Source organism: Astatotilapia calliptera, chromosome 14 (assembly GCF_964374335.1).
Source record: "Astatotilapia calliptera chromosome 14, fAstCal68.1, whole genome shotgun sequence".
Lineage (NCBI taxonomy): Eukaryota > Metazoa > Chordata > Actinopteri > Cichliformes > Cichlidae > Astatotilapia > Astatotilapia calliptera.
This window is the reverse complement of record NC_137435.1, coordinates 15855583-15878210: the sequence shown is the minus strand read 5'-3', so window position 1 is coordinate 15878210 and position 22628 is coordinate 15855583. Positions and strand designations below refer to the sequence as shown.

The following is a 22628-nucleotide window of genomic DNA, read 5'->3' as shown; positions in this document are numbered from 1 at the left end:
TTCCGTATTAAAGCTGGAGTCTCCCATGCTCCCCCTCTTCCTTGCTCTCTTTCTCTCCCCTCTCTTTAATGATGTGCTTGAGTGATGCTAATGAATGGTTCTCACACTGCTCCTCAGCCTCTCCCCCTTCATCCCCTTTCTTCTTCTTCTTCTCTCCATCTGCCTACTTGATCTGTCAGAAAAAGATTTCTCTTCTTGGGTTATGAGTCTCCCTCAGGGTGATTCTACAGGAAAACTCTGATGACTTCCCTCATTTTTGGGCAGCCTCGTGATATAATGGATGGAAGGTCTGACTATTTCTGGTGGACTGTGCATCGGAGAGGCTCACTGTTGCAGTCAGCAGGGAGTGTTTGGGTAACAGGGTGGATGATGCGCAGTGTGTAGGTGGCCCTGCTGACACATGAAGGTGTGTTTGTGTATAGACGTATAGCTTTGTGCTCTCTTGATGCACAAAGCAGAAGGAGAGCCGTGTGTGATGCTCTGCACCACCATGACTGATGTCGGGACTCACAGTTATAATGATCATTTTTAGCAGTGCAAAAATTCTATCTGGACCCATTTATTAACAAATCAATACTTTCATTCAGAGACTGTTTTATTTATCAAATACTGAAGTTCATTATCAGGCGAAAACATTTTTAGCAACTTTGACTGACGAGGACCCAACATTGGCTCCTCGTCATAGACCTCAGGCTCGACGTTGGCCAACGGCGACAGGTGAGAACCAACACCGATGAGAAGATCAAGTGGTGGCGTGCGCCCAAATGCAAGCGGAACCTCGCGGTGGCGCTGGGTGCAACCGCTCTTGACATTGACCCAAACCAGCCAGTGGAGGCCACCTGGAACAATATAGCCGACCAAATCCGAGAAGCAGCAACCAGCGTCCTGGGGAAGAGCAAGCCAGGAAAGCGCTTTATTGACAAGCAAATATGGTGGTGGAACCCAGAAGTCCAAATTTCCATGAAAGAGAAGAAGTCCGCGCTGAAAAAGTGGCACCAGTCCAGACACGACAAGGACTACAAACGGCACAAGATCCTGAAGGTGAAAGCGAAGAAAGCGGTGGCAAAGGCGGCGCATTACGACCAGCTGTACCACGACCTTGCTACCCCTGGAGGAGCAAACAAAATTTATCGTCTGGTCAACAGCCGGCATCGCTCCACACAGGCCATCGTCAGGTGTAACACGTCAAAAAGACACTTTACCCTACTTGCCTACTGGTGTTGGCCAGAGGGGCCGATGGCGCAATATGGCAGCCTCGCTTCTGTCGGTCTGCCCCAGGGCAGCTGTGGCTACAACCGTAGCTTGCCTCCACCAGTGTGTGAATGAATAGTGGCATTGTAAAGCGCTTTGGGTGCCTTGAAAAGCGCTATATAAATCCAATCCATTATTAAAGATTCGAATCAGCAAGTCCTGCACGACCCGCCCGCCATCCTCAATCGCTGGAGCGAGCAACCAAGAATTTCCACACCCCCCAATCCTCAGCGCCGCACCCGTCCATGGCCCAGAACCACCGAATACACCAGCAGAGGTCAAAGATGCCATAAAGAAAATGAAGAATGGGAAAGCACCTGGCCCAGACAATATCCCTGCTGAAGCCTGGAAGCTCCTTGGTTTGCGGGGCGCGCTGCCCTCAACACACTATTCAATGCTATCACCCAGGAAGGCAAACCCCCAACGGCCTGGAGCACCAGAATCACAGTCCCAATCCGAAAAGCCAAAGGCAACGTGGCTGACTGCACCAACTACCACCCAATACGCCTCCTGTGCCATGCTATGAAGATCTTTGAGCGGATCCTGGATGCCCGCCTAAGGCAAATCTCCACCATTACGGCAAACCAGTGCGGTTTTGTCAAGGGGTCTGGCACTACTGACGCCATTCATGCTGCAAGGCTGCTTGTGGAGAAACATCGGGAGAAGAAATCGACAGTCCACATGGCCTTCCTTGACCTGGAGAAGGCGTTCGACAGAGTACCACACGATCTTATTTGGCATGCCCTACGTTCTCATGGAGCCCAGAAGCTTATGTCAACTGGATCAAACTATTATACACAAACATCACCAGCGTCGTCAGGTGCCCTGTGAGGGTGCTACCCTTCACTATCAATGTAGGTGTACACCAAGGCTCGGCACTTTTGCCTCTTCTGTTTATACTATGCATGGACACCGTGACCGCTGATCTCCAACAACCTCACCCATGGTCACTCTTATATGCTGACGACGTATTCCTAGTGGATCAATCTAGAAGTGAGCTGCAACAGCACACACAACAATGGAAGACGCGCCTGGCCGATCATGGTTTGAGACTCAACATCAAGAAGACAGAGTACATGGAAGCTGGCCCCCAAACTGATGGCACCATTAACACGACAACCTGAAGAAGCCCGACCAATTCAAGTACTTGGGATCGATGATCGGTGGCGATGGGGATATCCTTCCAGACGTGCGAGGAAGGGTCGAATGCCAGACCATCTCAAGGTGAAGATTTACAAGACTGTAATCCGCCCAGTTGCCCTGTATGGATCGGAGTGTTGGCCAGCCACCGCCGAGCACGAACAGCCCCTGCACACGATGGAAATGCGAATGCTCAGGTGGTATTTCTCAGAGGAAGCAATTCAGTTGAGATTTCTGGTCATCTCTCAACATGAGCATCATCATCTGATCGATCTTTAATGAATTCCTGCTTTAAGAAAGGTAAAAGGGGATTGCAACAAATATAATTTTAATCTCAAACTCCTTAAAGTGTGTTTAAATAGAACAAATAAAACAACATGAATATATACAAAGTACAATACTGTTCCCTTAAAAGTAAATGCTGCCCAAGGCAGCTCACTCTCCATTCAGAGCCATTTTCAGCAAAAATGCACATCAATCAGTTCATTTAGCTGTAGGATCAAGGAAAATACACAAGGAAACACATCTCAGTGCACACATGCCAAAAGATTTAGCAGTTCAGCGACATGAGTCACATAGCTTTAAATAATGCACAATTAAAAATTATAATTTTACTGATCATGAGTGTTTTCTATCTGAAACAGGCCTTTATACCACTTGTTCATTCACTTTTTCATGAACTCATCTTCATCACCTCCCACTTTTAGTTTCTAATTTTCTCATAATTTTAGTTCTTGCCCCCTCTCTCTCTCTCTCTCTCTCTCTCTCTCTCTCTCTCTCTCTCTCTCTCTCTCTCTCTCTCTCTCTCTCTCTCTCTCTCTCTCTCTCTCTCTCTCTCTCTTCCCCCCAGCTATGAAAACAACCTCAGATAGCCAGCTCTGTTTACTTCATTTATTCTGGCTCCACCCTCTTATTTTTTTTTTTAGCCCTCCCTGCATTCCTTCTGTGCTCTTATGCTGTTTGCTGTTCTCATTCTTAATTTTGTTCCCTTGTGTTTTGTTATTCTTGATTCTTGTCTTTTTTATTCTGTTCCAGTAGTCTCTATCCTCACCCTGCTCTACACCCATCCAACCTTTTCTCCCTTTATCCACTAAGCTGGCATCAGATGTGCCATTGTGGATCAGATAATCAAGTCTTGGCTTCCCTGCACGCACTGACTGGTGCATGTGCACATGCAGTTAAATAGTTAAAAGGAATGTAGCTGGAGAAACGGTTTGTGGCCCCAGTGCTTTGTTAAGGACTGGCAGACAAACAATTAAACTGCACACTAATTGACTTAGCGTAACCCAAGCTGACAAAAGACTTCCTGTTCTATGTTTGACCTTTGAACTCGGTTTGTGACTCCTACCCCCTTCATGCTAGCCACGGGATGAGAATATGTCATCAGGGATTGTTCTCAGAAAAGATTCATGGTGATTTTGGAATGAACCTCACTTTGGGAGTAGAGCAAAGTGACTGTGGGAAATGGAAAATGAAAGACAGATTCATGCACATCCACACATGAATAACAGTGTTTTGGTTTCATTGGAGAAGATAGGGGTGGATTGACAGAGCTTGCAGAGCAAAGCTTCAACTATGCTGACAAGATATAACAAGAGAGGAGTGGAAGAATTGTTTTCATGTGTGGAGAAAAAGCAGAGGAGGCAGTGTTATCTAAGTCCTTGAAAGCAATTTCCCAGAGCAGAATGAGATATAGATGGAGAGTGAAAGAGAGGGAGGTATGGATAGAAGAGAGAGCTAAATGGGGACAGTGTATGAGCACTCGAGACATCAGGTTCATCTGAGCTTCTCTGTCATACGACCTCTAATCATTATATCCAATGCCTGGAAATTGCAATCCTTTTCCCTCGTTCTGTTTTCTTAATTGACTGCTCTTCAATCACCGCAAGTGTTAGGAGGGGAAACCACATGAAATATGAGCTTTATGAATCTGGGATCATGCAGACCAGAAGCAAGTTAGCAGTATATTATCTGACATTTGTACCTCATGACCTTGGCTTGGCCTGCTTTCTCTGAAGCCCGGGCCTGAGGAGGCAGGCATTATTTGCTCTGGACCTGCGATGGGAATCTGTACAGAATCTGTTGATGTCCTTAGAGTAAAATAGATAGTGGTGAGGATAAAGTTTCTCTAGCTCAGCTCAATCCCACAGCATTAGCCTGTGTACACTTGATTGGCGGTGCACTTTTCTTTCTTTATCTCTGTTTATCTGTGATTTATCTGCTTCAGCAAAACCGAAAGAACAAGCGGGTTACTACTAGTCCAGCCTGCCAAAGTCACCGTGTACGTATCTGTACTTACTGCACTTGCAATTCTGTCTCCAAAATAGGAAAAGTTTTTGGAACATGTTGGGAAATCAGCTTATTTACTTTATTGCTGGTAAGGCAGCTTTAAATCTTAACATGATGACTAAACTCTGGGGAGCTGCTGGCAAAAAATAGTTCCACCATGTATCACTCCACATGGCCTCAACATCTTGTTTTTACATTCTGGGTTTTGTAAGGATTTAACAAATAAAAGATGCTAATCTGTGAGTGTTAGATGTGCCAGTTGGCAGTTTTGGGATATTTTCCACTGAGGTATGCTAGCGTTTCTCCACCTTGTCTGATCCCCCAACTGTGAATAACTCTGCTTCTTGTTCCTGGGTTCTGAGTTCATGCAAACAAATGCATATGTTAGATTTATTGGCCAACCTAAACTGAATACACAGAAGAAGTTATGGCACTCAGAAAAAAAAGGATTCTCTACCCTCAATAAACACGAAGCCATAATTTTGTGCAAAGTGCAACTAAAATATACAAAGTCAAAGATTTATTTATTCAAATAATTAATCAGTGAGGAAAATGTGCTTAAAATAAACTGAATGTATACCAGTCTAGTAAATTTGATTTGTTACAATGATTACATTGTAACGCATGTAACAAAATTACATGGAAAATGTATATGCAAATAAATTAAAGTCACCATTTTGGGCAGGATTTATTGTGTGGCTGGTTGCTTGTTTGATTTTCCTAAACCTTAAGTGTATATATATCCTCAGAACTGAGAAGCTGCCTTTAGTGCTGAAAAATGATAAATCACCTCTGCTCATTATAACCCTTAAGTATTCCATGCATTTGAAAATGGAGACCTACGCATCCTATGCTTCTGCTTAAACATAACCAATTAAAAGAAAAGCACCCTCATCAACATGTCAGAATTTATTCTCTTCTAGCACCAAATTTTTTTTTTTTTTTATCTGCAGTCATCTAATTCTACTTGTCTCCCTCTGCTCTCCATTATCAGGCTGCTGCTGAGTTTGCTAAGACCCACCTACCAGAGGCTCTGCGCCAGCAGCTACTGACCTATGAACGGGAGAAAGAGCGAGACAGGGAAAAAGACAAGGAGAAAGATGAAAAAAGGGAGAGGATAAGCCTCTCCTACCCCTCCATCCTGGAGCAGCAGATACTGACGCTGGACAGAGAAATACTGGAAAAGCTCTCTGCCGCTTACAACGAAGCAGGTGCGTATTTGCCCGTTCACGTAACTTCACACATGATACGTTCTGCAAATATGCCAACTTTCTGCCCTTTTTTGTTGTTGTTGTTTAGATGCTACATTTGTTCGGTAGCTAGCAACTATCAAAATACACGCATACAGTATTTCCGCCTACACGTGCAACCACAAAACTAAAGAGCATACAGATAGCGCAAGATGGAAGCAAAAGGTGTTTTGCTGCAGTGTCCCCTGTAATGCTGCACACAAATTATTTTCTTCTCCACTATTTCATTTGACGGTTGTTGAATAGTGACTGTCAGCACCCCAAGGCCTTGCTTATTCAGCTGTTTAAATACAAGTTGATCTTCACAAGGCTTGTAGTAATTATCTCGGGAGGCATGCAAGGAGAGAGTGGTAATGCAAGAGAGAGAGATGGATAGAAAGAGGTAGGAAAAGGCTCAGAGGAGTGGATTCATGTGTTGGAAGTGTGTTTTCTTTTGTTTTTTTTATTTATTGGTTAAAGCTATACAGTATAGGGAAATGGAAGCTCAGAACCACAGGCAGAATAAAACGAGAACAACAAATACAAAACAGAAAGACACACAAAGGGTCGATGGCAAAGTCCAATCTAAGTGCAGCTAAACAACCTCAGGAAAGAGGAGGAGAAGGAGGAGAACGATGTGGACATATTCATGAACATGAGTGATTTTGTTTGAGTTTCATAGCAAGTCTTCCTTCTGTGCTGCCTTTATTGGATTATTGAACACAAAGTCAAGAGTTTAAATATGGATCGTAAGATTATTTCCTGGTCTCACTGCAGTGACTTTCTGCAACCTCAACAATTCAGCATTTCTGTGGGAAGGTCAGTTTTCCTTCCAGTGCCCCGGTTAAAGTGAAGGTGAGAGAGTAAATGCAGGAGGAAGGAGTCTCGAGTAGGTCTTTATTTACAGAATCTGTCTTCAGAGTTGTAACTGCAAAGTTTTGTTTGTATGGACGATTTTCTTCAAGTGCAGTTAATTGCAAAGTTACTGAAAGCAGCTGTAAAGAACTCACATGGGGCAAGAAGAAAAAAAAAAAAGCACGTGGCCTTCATTAATAATTGTAAACATGCATCACAGTTCAAGGGCCGAGCCTGTCACTTGTAATAGACCTGTGAGGTCAGCTGTCACTTGAGACGTGCTCTTTTGAAGTGGGTTTTGGGGGGGTTTTGTTTTTCTGCACATTTTTGGGGGTGGTGATCATCATGTTGCCGTGTTCTCAGGTCTTCGGTTATTTTAGCGATGCGGTGACTACATACAGTTTCACCGCCGCCTGCTGCAATGCTGATTCAGACAGATCTGCCTTCCAGATGCAGCTGAATTACCTGCTTTTGTTTCCGCAATTAAAGCAAAATCCATTTAAACGGTAATCAAGGCCGAGCAGACAAAGCAATTAATGCGTGCGTAGCTAATACACACACTCCATACTCGCCAACCTTCTGTGATGTAAACAGGTGAATTTTTCATCATTTCAACACCTCCGGCACCCACACCTGTGTAACATGCATGTTAACTGTAAGCCCTAGACATGCTGTGGAATATGAAATATAATCCTTTATTTTATGGCGAGTTTACTCTTTCTGTAACGAGCAGGAATGAAGGTCAAATCTGTGAAAAATTAGTTATAGCACATGGGAATTCTCTCATTCAACCGATGACATGAGGGTAAAGAGAAAGCATAGAGGCTAAATGAAAACCTGCATCAACAGTGACATGTGAATCACATCTAAGGTGGCGAGGCGGTCACGGGTATGAAAGAGCCCCTGAGAAAGCCTCACATCCTTCTGTGAATGCTTGACATGTGACAAAGGATGTTAACGAGGTCAATTAAAAACAGAGTTGGAGCTTTCAGTCTTTCAGCTGATCCTTCCTTCTCGAAGGTTTGGTTTTGCAGCTGAAGTCACCTGCTCTTCGATGCTTTATCCTCCACCTCCTTTGCTGCCTCTCCATCTGGAGATAATCATCGGCTTTCTGATCTGTCACTCCCAAAAGGGGCCAAAAGTAAATCTCCTCTCCTGATCCCGCTGCCTTCTTCTGTTCTTAAGTGGACCTGTTGCATTGAGTTTTAAAGATACTTTCCACACATCCATCTGCTCGTATCTTTTTCTTATGCCCCATCCTTCTTTTTGGACAGCACAGCGAGACAGACTGACATGATGCTTCTAGATAAACTTGCAATCTCCATTACAATAAATGGGCTCCTGTGTTGTCTAGTTCAGGGATTGAATTTGCTGTGGCATTTGTTGTGGCTTTCTTGCAGGTGTCTCGGGGGAATCTGCTGATCAGGTAATTGTGCATTCTTGTCCTTGTATCTGATTCCACAATCGCATCGTTTAGGGCGCGCAGCTCCCTGCTTTCTGTAGTAATCGGGGGGCCTAAATTGAGCTAGCAGGGGAGGGAGTGAGGCAGAATAGAGATACACACTCTCAATTCAGCTCCCCGTCCCCAGGACAACAGCGTATCAGATTTATCCCCCTGTTCATTCATCCCTGTGTTGTTTATCAGCGAACACAAGCGCCTCAAAGAAAGATAAGGAAGATGGGACTTTGATGCAGTGCCCAGGAGCTTAGAGTCTATTATGGAAACAGTCTCCTTAATGCTGTATGGTATTCTGCTTGTACCAATCTTTATGTGGCTGGGTGACATGTCTGCATGCAACAACAGAAAAATGGACTGTTTTGCTTTCGTCCAATAATCTGCAGTCAGCAGAGGCCACGCTGACCCGTTAGCCATGTCATCTTAAAAAAAAAAAAAAAAGGCATCTGTCTATTCTATTAAACAACTATTTAGGTTGGGAATGTAAGATTTAAATTTGTGCAGAAATATTACGTGCACCATAGTCTGTCTCCAGGAAGATGAAAATATGTATAACAAAAACAAATTAACTTTTTTGCACAGCAGAAATTAAACATTCATGTACCAACCTCACCCTACACGGCATCATTTTGTTCACATCCTCTCCGGTTTCTGACCTCTAAGAGACACTGTAAGGGTTCCCGGAGGTCACCGGTCTTTATTCATTTTCATCTTCAAATCTCTCAAGAATGAAGCTCCACTTAGTGAGGCACTACTCGTTGTGTTTTTGCTCTCATGCGTATGTTTTTGTGTTTCTTTATTGCCATTAATCATTTAATTTTAGTATGTTCTGTGTGCCACATATTCCCCTTCAGGCAAATATTTGTTTATACCAAATGTGTTCGGTGCAGTTTTTTTAAACCTACAGTGCGTGTGGAACGAGGCTGTGTAAACTGTGGCAGATCCAGTCCTTTTTTTCTTTTCTTTTTCATAATAATGCCAGTTACATATATAAAGTGAGGTCAGTTGCTTTTTCATTAGATCATTCTGAAAGTTTTTTAATTAAATGTATTTATTTGCAATAACAAAAAGTCAAATAAGCGTGTCATATTTAAGGTTGTCAAACCTAGGCCGTAACCTGACGTGCACCTCCCCAGAAATCTAACTACACATCACTATCGATAGAGACCACCCAGGCTTAAATGCAGTAATTTGCTCAAATTTACTCAGTTGATCAAAGTGGAATGGTTTGAAAAGATCATTTGAGCTACGGTGTCATGATCAAAATCTGACCATGAACTCGGTCTGCTACCACCTAATACTACAGCTAGAGTGGTTGTTGAAGTTGTTCGAAAATGTCGGCTCTTATAAATTATTTTTGATCATAATCGGACAAAACTCAGCCTCCTGACTGTGTCTGTGCTGCTACTTAAACAGAAACAGTTACAGCTGACTAAGTATGACTGATGGCTGTTGTTACTTTAAAACGCACTTTAACTAAATGTTTGTTCAAACAAAGTCAGCTTGCAGCAGTTTGTTTCAAACTCTGCAGCCACTTTGTTTATGGGGCAGAAGAAGAAACTGTTTGAATTTTGGTGCCAGTAACTATGAAGGCCAGCAGGGTGTTATGATCCCAACTAATCACTGTGAAGGCGCTTTCGAGCATGTCATCAATGTCATCAATGCCTACCCTGTGACCTGAAACTGATGGATATTTGGTGGCTGCACATCAGTCTGTAGTGTTTAAAGCATGGAGAACATTATTTCTGGGATTAGGTAAATAAAGTGAGAATAGGACACAGCAAAGATTAAAACCTTTTTCCAGTATAAGGTTTTATAAATGTTCAGGCTAGAGAAAAGTAGTTTACACTGGTTGCTGTGACATCAGCTTTTTTTGGCCAACAATATCTTTTATTGAATAATTGCCCAGTGTGAAGTAGTCAGACTCGAACGCCAAGGAAGGTGGTAGGGAAGTGAGCAATTTATTTACAGTGAATTTAATTTCATGAAGACTGAAAAGAAAAACAAAGTAAGTATGAACAAATGACTTAATCTGTAACATAATAAAATATAAAGAAACGTGACTGAGTATTTGCCTTAATTTGCAGAATGTTTGATTTGCCGGCAACAAAACGCTTACACAACAAACCCGGGAAAAAAATGGAGAGCATTGCAACTGCTACTCCACTTTGTCACAACCAGTCACAGCATTATATATCTGTATAAAGAGGAAAAACAAACAAAAATCCTTATGTGAATGGATTATTTATAGGGTATTAGATATTCAGATGTTACCAACATCGAAGTCAGAACAATTCTCTCTAGATAACTTAAGAGAGGGCCCTAAGGGCTCTGAAAGGCCTGATAAAATTAGTGGCTTTTTTCAACTGGCAGTGTTGAAGCTGAGGTAGAATACCATCCCTTCATTTTAAAAAGTCAACTTTTTGCAAATGAGCCTCAGAGCATGCCATCATATAAGCCCTCTCTTCATGCTTCCAGTCTCTTTACAGCAGATTCAGAGGAATCCTCCAGTAATACGTGATGTAATTTAGGAGCAGACCTCAAGCATTCCTCTTTCTGTTGTGGTCAAAGGGAGGAATAGATTATGACTGATCAGTTTGTAAGTATTTAAAAACAGACTGAATGGTAGGAAAAGCTGTAACATCAGCTTAACACTGAAGAAAGCTAGTATCGAACACGTTTGATGGGCTCCAACGTCAGACATACGTCACAGTTGCACCTCCGTTGTCCTGAACTCACCATGGAGACTTTTTAAAGTAGCTGCTGCCCACTGCAGGACTGTACAACCTTTGGATAGATTGTAAGCTGTGTGTGTGTGTGTGTGTGTGTGTGTGTGTGTGTGTGTGTGTGTGTGTGTGTGTGTGTGTGAGGAATTCGCTCTCACCTTAGAATTCAGGTTTTAAGTCTTTGCAAGATTGATGTTATTTCTAAAAGAGTTGTTAAGGTCTGTAAGGCCTCGGGGCGTTAAGCTTTTTATTTTTTCTGCACCCTCTTGTTTGTGGGAAGGGAAAAGAAACTGGAAGATTAATTATATTAAAGGTTAACTCTACCAACATTCAGGTCTCGAGGTCTACTACACAAGTTGTATAAAGATCAATTAATGAGTGCAGCATTAGAGAGAAGGCTTTGCTGGCTTCTACTCATTTCTGCTGGACGCGAAACTGAAGTTTGGGCAGATAAATTGCGTGGAGGGTAAGGTGGCCACTGGGTTTTGACCAAGAAAGGAGAGCATTTTCCTCCCCTTACCCTCAACTTCTTCCTGTTGAGAGGGTGTTTTTCCTTCCCACTGTCGCCAAAGTGCTTGCTCGATCATGGGGATTTTCACTGTGTTTTTGCAAGGTTTTTACCTTACAAAATAAAGCGGCTTGAGGCGAATGCTGTTTTGATTTGGAGCTATGTAAATAACATTGAAGTGAATTGAATACCTCTGTTTGTGCTGTTTATATTAAGCATGCATTCCAGCTTTAGGGGAGGAACGTTAAAGCAGATTAAGGTTTGACTTTGACAACCAAACTCCCTGAACTAGACTAACTAGAATAGATATGGTCATAGCCCAGTTAAATCAAATCTTCTGCTACTCTCCTATTTTGCCAAGAACGAGAGAGTGGAGAAATGATAGGTTGGTTCGGCTTTGCACACTAAAGCCAAAGCTAAATCTTACACAGGGCTCCAGAAAGGCTGGGACTGACCCCGAGGAAGCTGCTGTAGTTATTTAGGGGTGAAAAAAAAATGAATGGAATGAAAATAAAAACCTGAGACGGTCTGAGAGGCGTGATATGCAAATCCAGAGTGTTGCTCTGACTTTATAAAGCAGGTCGAAATGATCCACATTCTAAAAATAATATACTGCTCTAAATGTTAACAGTTCAAGTCCAAGGAAGTAAGGCAGGATGGCAGCTCTTAAGGGATAAAATTACTGTGGATGTGCTAATGGGCAGGTAGTGTTTTTAGAAAGGCTTTGAAGAAGACCGCGAGGTAGGGCGAGCGCGATGGTGGCAGTCCTGACCCCACATTTTTCACCTAAATGCCAAGCAGGTTGGCTAAGTGCATAAATCCATTCGGGTGCTGTGGATACACTTAGACTGAACTCTCCAGATGTATTTGAGAGCATAAATAGAGCCCGTCAGAGTTTGCTAACTGAAAGAGTGAATTAGTGCAGTGTTGCAAATTGAAGTGAGAGACTAACTGGGGTTAAGATGTTAATGGTATTGGAGTGTTGAAGGTGTGCCTGGCCAAGCTAAGCCCATAATTAGCATGAGCACAGGGTGCATATGGGCCATGGTGCCATTTTAATAGGGAATGCTGAATGTGTGCACTGAGAGGCTGGGCTAATTGGGGAAGGGTGTGCTAGGAAGGCACCTCAGTCCATTATCTCTATCACCATGGGAACTAGATAAGGATAATTAGCTGGACAGCATGGCACAGTGCAGTGACAGCTATAGGCACAAGGATTAGGGATGCATAACGTGGTGAAACTAATAGAAATAGATTTTTCACAAGGTCTGTGAGATTTACAATTAAGCGGCATCAATTTTCACTTCACTTCACTTCAGACTAGTTACTTTCCGCCTCTAGTTTCACCCCAAATCTTTCCTCAAAGGGGAATAATAAAATCACTGTCCTGCTGAGGAATTGTCTCTGTCCTCCAGCTCTATGCCCATCTCACACTTGTTTTATTTCATCTGCATCATGCACTGCAGCCTTTTCTTTACCGTTTCACTGCTCACCAAGCGACTGCGTCAGGTCTGGGACAGAATAACTGCAAACTGATGGAAGAAGCCTTCATGGAGAAGAGATTTATTCCATTGGGTTCAATGAGAAACAGCTGAAACATACATTTTCAGTCAGCATCGGCACAAATATGTGAAACTTAAAAGAAAAGTTTGAAATGTTAGTAGGTCATCCACATACTTGTAGTGGCATTTAAACCTGCTTAGTTTTTAGCCCTTTTTTGTCTCCTTTGGCATTTTTCTACCCTAAAATCCTGACTGTGACTTGACTCTACCCCCTCTCTCGCTGTCCGGGTGGTCCAGAACTTTCTTTTCCCTCTTTCCTGTGTCCCTCTCTCTCTGTCCACTTTTGTCTTCGCTCGGTGTGAGCAGATGGCCAAACAGGCAGATCTGTTCTTTCTCTACAGGACTTTGGATCTCATACAATAGGCCTCAGATCCTGAGTACATACACTGTTCTGCCTGGCTGGGAAGCTAAACAAAGAGAGGAAGGAGAAAAAGAGTGGAAGAAAGAGAAGTTGCGTCAAAGAGCGTTTGAATTGTTTGCACGTGGCTTCAGGACGGACGTGCGTGTCTTGGAAGAGCGCTGTGTTTTTATACTGTACTGTAAAACATTGTGTGTCTGTCACTGGATCAAGTTTTCAATCACACATACTAAGGTTTAAGAATTGGGGATATAATGAGCTGACATAAATTTATCAGCTGTCACATTGTTTTTAATAAACACTGATTAATAACAGCATGGTATTTTTGAACCACATGAATGCTGTTTTTCCATCACTCTGGTAAAGACAGAAATATCTCAGCAGCTGTTTGATGGACTGCTATGAAATTCATGTCCAGCTACCGTGATTATCATCTCCTTGCTTCTCCTCTACCCTTCCCCTCCTCTGTTTCAGGAACTACATGTCTGGTGGCCCTGCTGTCTGATAAGGAGCTGACAGTGGCTAATGTTGGAGACTCACGCGGAGTTCTTTGCGATAAAGACGGCAATGCCATTCCTCTATCGCACGACCACAAACCTTACCAGCTCAAGGAGCGTAAGAGGATCAAGAAGGCCGGTGAGAAAATGGGCTGCGATCCAGACCCATACGCAGTTCTCATTATATTCAGAGCAACAGAAAAGACTTCAGTTAAAACTTGAGGGAGCATCCAAACTCACATTGTTGCTATGAAAGCATGAAATGAGTCTTCTTATGATCAAAGCTAAAAGCCATTGCACAGTCCTCCCCCCTCATACATCTCAGTCTCAGGCTGACATCGAAACCTACTGACTGATAACACTATCTGCTTCTAAAGCAGCATGTTATCAAAACCAGCCAGACGGTGTTCAGTGTTTAAGGTGTAATCGTAGGCGCAATTCTCCCTCCAACCCAATCTGCATACTCTCTGCTTGAGGAGAGTTTGATGGCAAATTTCCAGATTAGTCAGTGTGATCGGCAGAAGGATAGCCCACTATCGCCATCTAGTGGTCCAATTTGGTACTGAAGATGAAAGATTTTGTTGACTGATAAGAGAAGCATGTTTTCAGTGGAGAAATTTCATACAGTTTTTTAGCAGCCTTTAGTGAGAAGTGCACCCAAAGCTTCAATCATAAACTGTGATGTGCAGAATGACTGTTGTACTGATCTCTTCTGAAGAGCCTTTACTCCAACACCAGCCTTAAAACGCCAGCACTCTCCTGAGGAGAGCTGATGATCTCTTTGCATTATGGAGCATCTGGCTGAGTAAATTTATGGTCTGATAATAGAAAAGTAAATTTATGTGAATGCTGTAAACCTTGCCTGTGCATTGTCGATGTAAAAGCCCAACAAGGGACAAGGGCAGGAAATTAGCAACAATTATAAACTGTAAACTGTTTAATGCTCTGCACTGGAACTACGTCAAACTGCACTGTCACTTTTAAATAAAAACATAGAAATAAAAATATTTTTAACTCCTCAATAATAAATCAAGTACCGAACAGCAAATTCACATTTAAGATTTAAGACTAATTTATTTAAAAAAATACAAAACACAGTAAATCAGAGGCCTTTTCCCCTAAAATTTGCACACTAATAATAAAATATGTTTACATTTATATTAAAGCTTTATAATAATATTAATTAGGTATATTCTTAACAGTCTGTGCTGTTCTGTGGAAAAGTCTTGAACTTGTCCTCATTCCTTTATATTGTGCTGGGAAATGATAACCAATTTGTATTTAATCATAAACTTAAACCTTGCTGGGATTTTTACATTTTTATTAACAAAAAAAGGACGGAGACTGCACCAAGAGACAAAAAAGATAAAAGACTGAGACTAGAGAAGAAAAAAACGGGCGAATTTTTTCTATTATAACATCAACAACAAAAAGAAAAGATGTAATAAAGCTTCATGAGCCAAACAAGCTCATTTAGCGGCTGAATTATCCATAAATGGTCCACAGTGAGTTTGGTGCCTCCTGAGGGTTAGTGTAACATGCTGTCAGCAGCAATGATGCTAAAATACTGAAATTAATGGGGAAAAAACACAATTCATGGGCTATTTGAATACAAATATAACGATAAATGCCTGAAGATGCATTTACAAGCTTAACTTTTAATACCTCACAGAAGCTGAAGAATCAGTGGCTGCTAAAGCGAGGACAGAGAGACCAAGTCCTCTGCTTTTTCTGGGAATTTTTGCAGGAATTTTGGACCTTTTTTATTAGTCAGAGTTACACATAATTAGATTTTTTTATAGCCATGGCCTGAACTTTTAACCTCAGTACTTTTTAACATCCTGCATATGGCCTTGCTCACTGCAAATTCGGAAGTCTTCATGGCCTAGTATCCAGTAATTTCCAGTATAATTCCCTGTCTGCATATCTGTGGAAGCCATAGTGGACTCACAGCTGTACATGCAGGATGTGAAATGAATTTAAATGTTTCTAACAAAAACAGTGCTGCACTGGGTCAGTGGCAAAGAGCCATGTTTGCGTTTTGATGTCATTTCTTAGTTGATGAAACATCCTGTCATTTAATCTGTCAGAATATTTTACATTTTAATGGTTAAGTAGCTATACAGCTATACACGTGTGTCTCCTCCCACCTTTGTTTTTGTAATTTCTGTCTTATTATCCTGGTTTCTTACATTTTTTCTAATATCCTACCCACGCATCCTCAGGCGGTTTCATCAGTTTCAATGGCTCATGGCGCGTCCAGGGCATCCTGGCCATGTCCCGCTCTCTGGGCGATTACCCTCTGAAAAACCTCAACGTGGTCATTCCCGATCCCGACGTCATGTCCTTTGACCTGAACAAGCTGCAGCCCGAGTTCATGATCCTGGCGTCGGACGGCCTGTGGGACACCTTCAGCAACGAGGAGGCGGTTCGCTTCATCAGGGAACGACTGGACGAGCCGCACTTTGGCGCCAAGAGCATCGTCCTTCAGTCCTTCTACCGCGGTTGCCCTGACAACATCACCGTCATGGTGGTCAAGTTCAAAGGCAAGGCCAGCGAAAAGTAGACCGCACGTCTTCTGCGCACAGTATCTATTTTGTGTCTGAATATAAATAAGAATATACTTAAGATGAAATAAGCGCTTTTTGAGCGAGAACTATTTCTATCACACATATTTACAGCAGTTTGTCCCTCAGTGCATCCGACCCCCACCCCGTCATGCCCCCCTCGCCTGCTTTACTTTGCGATAAAAGTGACCCAATAAAAATGTCCTTCATTTAGTCTTAGCCATATCTCTGAGGCACCGTAAAGCGAGCTGGATCACTGTTATGCAAATAATCTGATTAAGCTTTGTGCAGCTGTGTGTGTGTGTGTGTGTGTGTGTGTGTGTGTGTGTGTGTGTGTGTGTGTGTGTGTGTGTGTGTGTGTGTGTGTGTGGTGACAGTCATTGATGTCTCTTTGTGATGAACTTGCACACATGTCTGACACTAACATCTGATTCGTTGCCCCATTGTAATGTCCCTTTTAAATGACAGCATGATGTTTCCAGTAATTTCCAAACTATGTCTTTCCCTCACTGTCTGTGACCTCCAAATTCTTTCTTCCACCTTGTCTGTGTTTATCGATTAAGAAATCTGTTGTTCAGCACGGTGGCGGGTTTTCTACACGACCAACACAAATGAAAACACGTTACTGCTCATACTGTACAGCAATAGCACTTACCACTTTGTTACATCACACTTGCTGGATGTGGGGAAACCTTCATGTTTTGGCTTGAGTTGCCCCGTTTTCTAATGTGTCTTTAATTAAAACGATCGCTAAGAGTTTCTGTTCCACCGAAGCGTTTCACCCTCACGTTTGACCTCTCCTGCTTTTTTCTGGCCCAACTCATCAGGATGTGTAACTACTAATAATGTAATAACTGTTGGATAATATTGTAGCTTGTAAAAGTGTAATTAAATGTTTGGAGTAACAACAAAGTAACATCTCATTATGACTAACTGCTAAGTTTTAATTCAAAAAGGTTAATGTGTTATCTCATATAATAGCTGACCGCTAACCTGGAGAGGTATGAAGAAGGTAAACGGTTCTATCATAATAATAAATGGCAGTTTTAAGCATTATGTTATGTAGGATTTTATATTACACCCTTTAAAAGACTTATTTCACAGATATTGACATCCCCTTCCTTTATGTGACTTTTGTTACATCATCATTTATTACAATCTACCTGATGAACTTAAACCGACAGCATACAGTTATGTTTTCATCTTTTCACAGCGTCTCATCTCACTAAGGCAAAAGTCGTGGATCTGAATCGCATCGCTTTTGATTTACTCTGAACTTAATCTTAACGAGCCTTTGAATGAGATCAGTTATCGTTGCCTTATTTTCTAGCTGTTCATATCCTGTTATCGAGTCCGCTGCCAACACGACTTCTCGGTTTTTTGATGTAACGCAGTCGACCACACGGCGCACAGTGCACGACCTCAGCGTCATCCCTCCTTAAATCAAATGTGGAAAAGCAATGATGAAAACATGTCTCCGAGAGACAAATTGTAAGATGAATGTACATACTGTCCTCGTGTATCACTCCTCCAATGTTTAACGCAGCGGGGCGCCTGTTACCTGAGCTGTTTCACTTCAGAGATATATACCCAATGAAACTGTCTGTGCTTTTTTCAGTTCACATTTTTCCTCTAACGTATGTTACGGGATGTTTGTGTGGCATTTGTACTTGTTTTTGTTGGATTTCATAAACTGTAAAAAAGAGAAAATTCAGAAATTTTAAGGTGTAAATCACAAAGGTAAGATTAAAACGATAAAAGATCGCATCATTATTGTGTGTGGAGTTTTTTATTTTAATGTATTCTGTACAGATGTAGGTTACAGTACTGTGCAAAAGTCTTGAACCACCTCTTATTTCTTTGTAAAAATAAATGAGAAACAGCAGCACCGGGTTAAATGCAGACCATATCTGGTGAGGCTTCAGTGAAGCGTAGCTGGATCGACTTACAGATCAGATGATTCTCTCAGTTCCTGTTTCAGGTCTTTGCTTATTTTTTTTCTATTTCTTAAGGACAGATACTGTTCATCTGCTACAGTTTTTATTAGACCTGCCACTTCTTTTGCCCTCCGCTTGTCCTGTTTCCTCAGATTTATTTTTTTTTTTTTAAGATCTCTTTGGAAGATCTTCAGAAAACCTGGAGAACTGTTGCTGAAGGCCACTTTAAAAAATGACAAGAAAGTCTGGGTCCCTGGATGAATTTCAAATAAATGAGGTGTACTATCAACACTCATCATACTAAAATGTGATCAAATTCTATTTTGTGCCTTATTTTCATTATTTAAAAAGAAGCTGTGGCAAAATCAACTGATGATCTCTGACTTTTCAAAGTTTTAGATTTGAGTCTGTTTATTCCACCTGCTGGAGGATATCTGAAGATGTTAATTAACATAAGTTGCCATTTGTGGTTTTGTTAGCGCGGGTCAGTTCATTCTGCTGCTGACATTATAAACAAGTCCACAGTTGATTACACCAATTAAACCTGACAGCCAGATAAAAGGTCTGTAAAGAGCTGCAACAAACAGTGACATGAAACCTAAAATGCAGTCAGGAGATCCAATAATAAGTATCCAGAATCACTGGTAATTAAATATGACAAGTAAATTGTGTAGTTAATCCTTTTTGTATTCACTAATAAAAACAGGACTCTGTTTAATTAGATGCAAATGTATTTGAGATTAATGTTACATTTTGAGATTGGCTCAGAGGCTTCTGGAAGCTGCACTTTGACCAAACACGTTAGACAGAATTTGCCCATCTGCTACGGCTATCAAACTTTAGCTGTGATGTCACTGGTATGAGGCCAGCAGTGACCAGCCAGCCAGGAGGTAACACAATCTTCCCCGTTGTGCAAAACATGGACTTCCTTGCTGCTGGTGTGTATGATGATCCGGGGCAGGTGTGATGTGACTCCACTGACTGTGCTTTGGTAACCAGAGAACTGCATGCTGCCCCACTCAGCTGCACCGTCAGTTCACATATAAATAGCTTTACTGAAAGCTACGCAAGGCCAGAAGGAATCTGGACACAACAGAGGGGAGGGATTACTCGTTCTTCATAAGACAGCAGACACACTGAGTGCACTCAGCGTAGTTTACACAGTTGCACAAAGAGAGAAAGCTCCACAGACACGGACTGCATTCTTAGGACATGGGTATTCACGGATCCAAGTATCAGAAACAAGCACAAGTCCTGATGCTGGGCCTGGATGGATCAGGAAAGACCACGCTGCTTTACAAGCTGAAGTACAACGAGAGTGTGGTGACAGTGCCCACTGTGGGTTTCAATGTGGAGACACTGGAGACGGACAGGAGCAGCCCGGCACTGATTGTGTGGGACGTCGGGGGCCAGAAAAAGATGAGGCCCCACTGGAGGCATCACTATACCGACACAGCTGGAGTGGTGTTTGTGGTGGATAGCAGGGACCTGAAACGGTTGGACGAGGCCCGCAAGGAACTCCATCGGGTAAATAAACCAACGAATATTTTATTGTTGAGCATGCACCTTCACTGTGCAGGCTTTGATGCTACAAATCTGTTTCCAAAACTGCCTTCGAAAGGGGAAATGTTGAAAGCATGTAGGGTATTTATGAGCAGGGATTTGTGGCACTGCAACTAGTTTCGAATCTAGCAACTCAAGAAACTTCAAGGTACTGTATTTAAACTTCTGAGGTCATTTGAAGGCATTGTTTTTGTGGACAAAACAATAAAACATGCAAATTAATCTTACAGGTGCTTTATTTTGTGTTCCTGTTTATATCTTTAATAAATTATCTATCACGCATTATAATGTAGTTGTAGGAGGGTGGTTTTTAATGTGTTCATATGTTAAAGGTATTAAGAGGTCATTAGGATTATCAGTTTAAAGTCTTCACAAAAAACCTAATTGTTGATAAATGCATAATAAATGCCAAGATATTCTTCTATTTTTAATTTTAATGTGTTGTAAACCATATAGTTATAGTAAACCTGGAAGCAAGCACAAAACTCAGGCTTTTCTAAAAAGTTTGTAGTGCCGGCCCTCACTGTGTTCTCTGCTTACCAGATTCTGAGGTACGAGAGTCTCAGGGAGGTTCCTCTCTTGGTCCTCGCCAACAAACAGGACCTACCCGGAGCTCTGAGCCCAGAAGAGCTTTGCCTGAAACTTCATTTGAGAAAAGTGTGCGAAGGCAGGGCCTGGTACATCCAGCCGTGCTCGGCCACAACTGGGATGGGACTCGAGGAAGGTTTCAGGAGGATAGTGTATCTCATGAAGACCCCACTGAAACGGACTCAAGAGGACATTAAGGTGAAGATGAGGTCTAAAGGCTTCAGTGTCACGGCTATGAAACAATCCTTGCTCTGCGGCAGCTGATGGATGAAGACTTTCTTTAGTTTTATTCATGCGCCGTGCAGGATTTCCCCCTGCCTGCCTCTGCAACACATCACTGAACGGCCTGAGTCACAGACAGAGTGCAATAGTCAGAGATAAGAATGTGTATCACACTGAGGGCAGAGTGTCCTCAGACTGTGACTGCAGACCACTAGTATTCTGTGAAAAATCTTGGATTAGCAGATTATGGGAAAACAGTCTCAAGCTGTCATAGGCAAATATTTAGCCTGATAATACGTAAAAAAGCTGATAGCGGTTGGTGGTTGTGCAAGTTTTCTCGCCTCAGCTGTGCACTTAACTTGTTTATCTTTTAATCTGTTATTTGTGTTATTGTTATTGTCACAATATTACAATATTCAGAGTTAGTGGTAGATTATCTTCAGGGACACAAATGTGAATACAAATCATATCTACTGTATATCTAAGGTTTGAATTGTGTATTTTCATTTGTCCTGTATTTTTTTCTAATTAAATAAAAGTATTTGAATCAGGCAGGTTTGTGGAAAAGTGGTACTGCAGTACTGCAAAATGAGCATGTTAGGGTAGCCAATGACAGCAGGAATAGCCTCCTTGGTTTTGCCTTTCAGGATGTGTTCACAACAAGTTTTTTTGTTAATTGTAATTTGTTCAAACTTGTTGCATTCAGGGAATGTAAAAATGATTGAAATGAAATTCTCCAAAGCTTCCTCCTCCTAGTTTACACGTCAAAGGCAAACAGATGCTCCGTGTTACCTCATGGACTAATCCTCGCCCTCCCTCTCTCGGTTGCTCATAGAGCCTCAGGGTGCTGGACTTTGGGTGGAGATCTCTGTGAGTTTTTATGTCTTGACATCAGTGACATCTCTGTCCTGGGTCAGAGCTGGGTGTTGAAGGACTGATAGCTTGGATCTTATTCCTACCGTTGAGCTGGCTTTTCAGTGCTTGTCTTAACTTCTGGAGTTATTCCTGATCTTTATCATGGCTCCAGTCGGCCTGTGGGCCTGATTTGACCACACTTATCCAGACCAAGTGACAGTATTTAACCCTCTAAAGCCTCTTCTATAATATTTGATTCATGTTTTTTGGGAGTTTTTGAGGATTCTTCAACATCAGTATGACATTTCCCCCCTGAAAAGGTCAAATAAATTGCACAACACATTTTTAAGCAAGAAAACAAACAAACAAACAAACAAAATAAACAAAAAACAACATTTAAAAAATTACAAATTAAAAGACATTTATACAAATTAATATTAAAATTTAGACTTTTTTTAGTTGTCAGAAGTTTCAATAAACGTTTCATTTTCAAAAACAATCTCAATTTTCTGGCAATTATTTTGTGGTTTGGGCTTTGAATGATAAAGTCCAGACTTTATTCAGTTTGAGGTGCTTGTGCGTGACCCTAAACACGCCATTTATAGTCAAAGTGGTCAAATGTGGTTGAATTAAAACAATTCTGCAAAGAAGTGGGGGCCAAAATTCCTCCACAGTGATGTGAAACACTCACTGCCAGTTATCACAAACACTTGAGTGCAGTTCTTGGTGCCAAAGGTGGCATTCCTCAATAAAAGAAATCATCATTTTAAAACTGCATTTTGTATTTACTCAGGTTATGTTTAACTAATATTAAAATTGTTTGATGATCTGAAACATGGGTATTACTTTACAGCAAGAAGGTCGTGGGTTTGAATCCTGCCTGTGGCTTCCACCCACAGTCCAAAGCCATGCATGTAGGGTTGGTGATTTTAAACTCACTGTAGGTGTTAATGTGAGTGTTTCTCTGTCCAGTGTGTACCCTGCCTCTCATAACCCTGAATTCATGACCCTATACCAGTTAAGCA

The 22628-nt window shown here is 41.8% G+C and overlaps 2 protein-coding genes across 2 annotated transcripts in view; both read left to right on the top strand.

Annotated features, from left to right (window-relative positions):
- Nucleotides 1–18205, top strand: part of ppm1lb (protein phosphatase, Mg2+/Mn2+ dependent, 1Lb) — a 54827-nt gene extending 36622 nt beyond the window's left edge. Inside the window, exons 2-4 of the mRNA XM_026191499.2 lie at nucleotides 5675–5891; nucleotides 13849–14010; nucleotides 16097–18205. Of these exons, the coding sequence (XP_026047284.1) occupies nucleotides 5675–5891; nucleotides 13849–14010; nucleotides 16097–16437 (720 nt within the window). The 3' untranslated portion in view covers nucleotides 16438–18205. The remainder of the gene's footprint in view (nucleotides 1–5674; nucleotides 5892–13848; nucleotides 14011–16096) is intronic.
- A 1208-nt stretch (nucleotides 18206–19413) lies between these two features.
- LOC113035784 (ADP-ribosylation factor 6) lies at nucleotides 19414–21300 on the top strand. Its single transcript, XM_026191500.2, has 2 exons — nucleotides 19414–19902; nucleotides 20482–21300. The coding sequence occupies exons 1-2, from the start codon at nucleotides 19588–19590 to the stop codon at nucleotides 20788–20790; spliced, it is 624 nt and encodes a 207-aa protein (XP_026047285.1). The 5' UTR covers nucleotides 19414–19587; the 3' UTR covers nucleotides 20791–21300.
- The last annotated feature ends 1328 nt before the right edge of the window (nucleotides 21301–22628 follow it).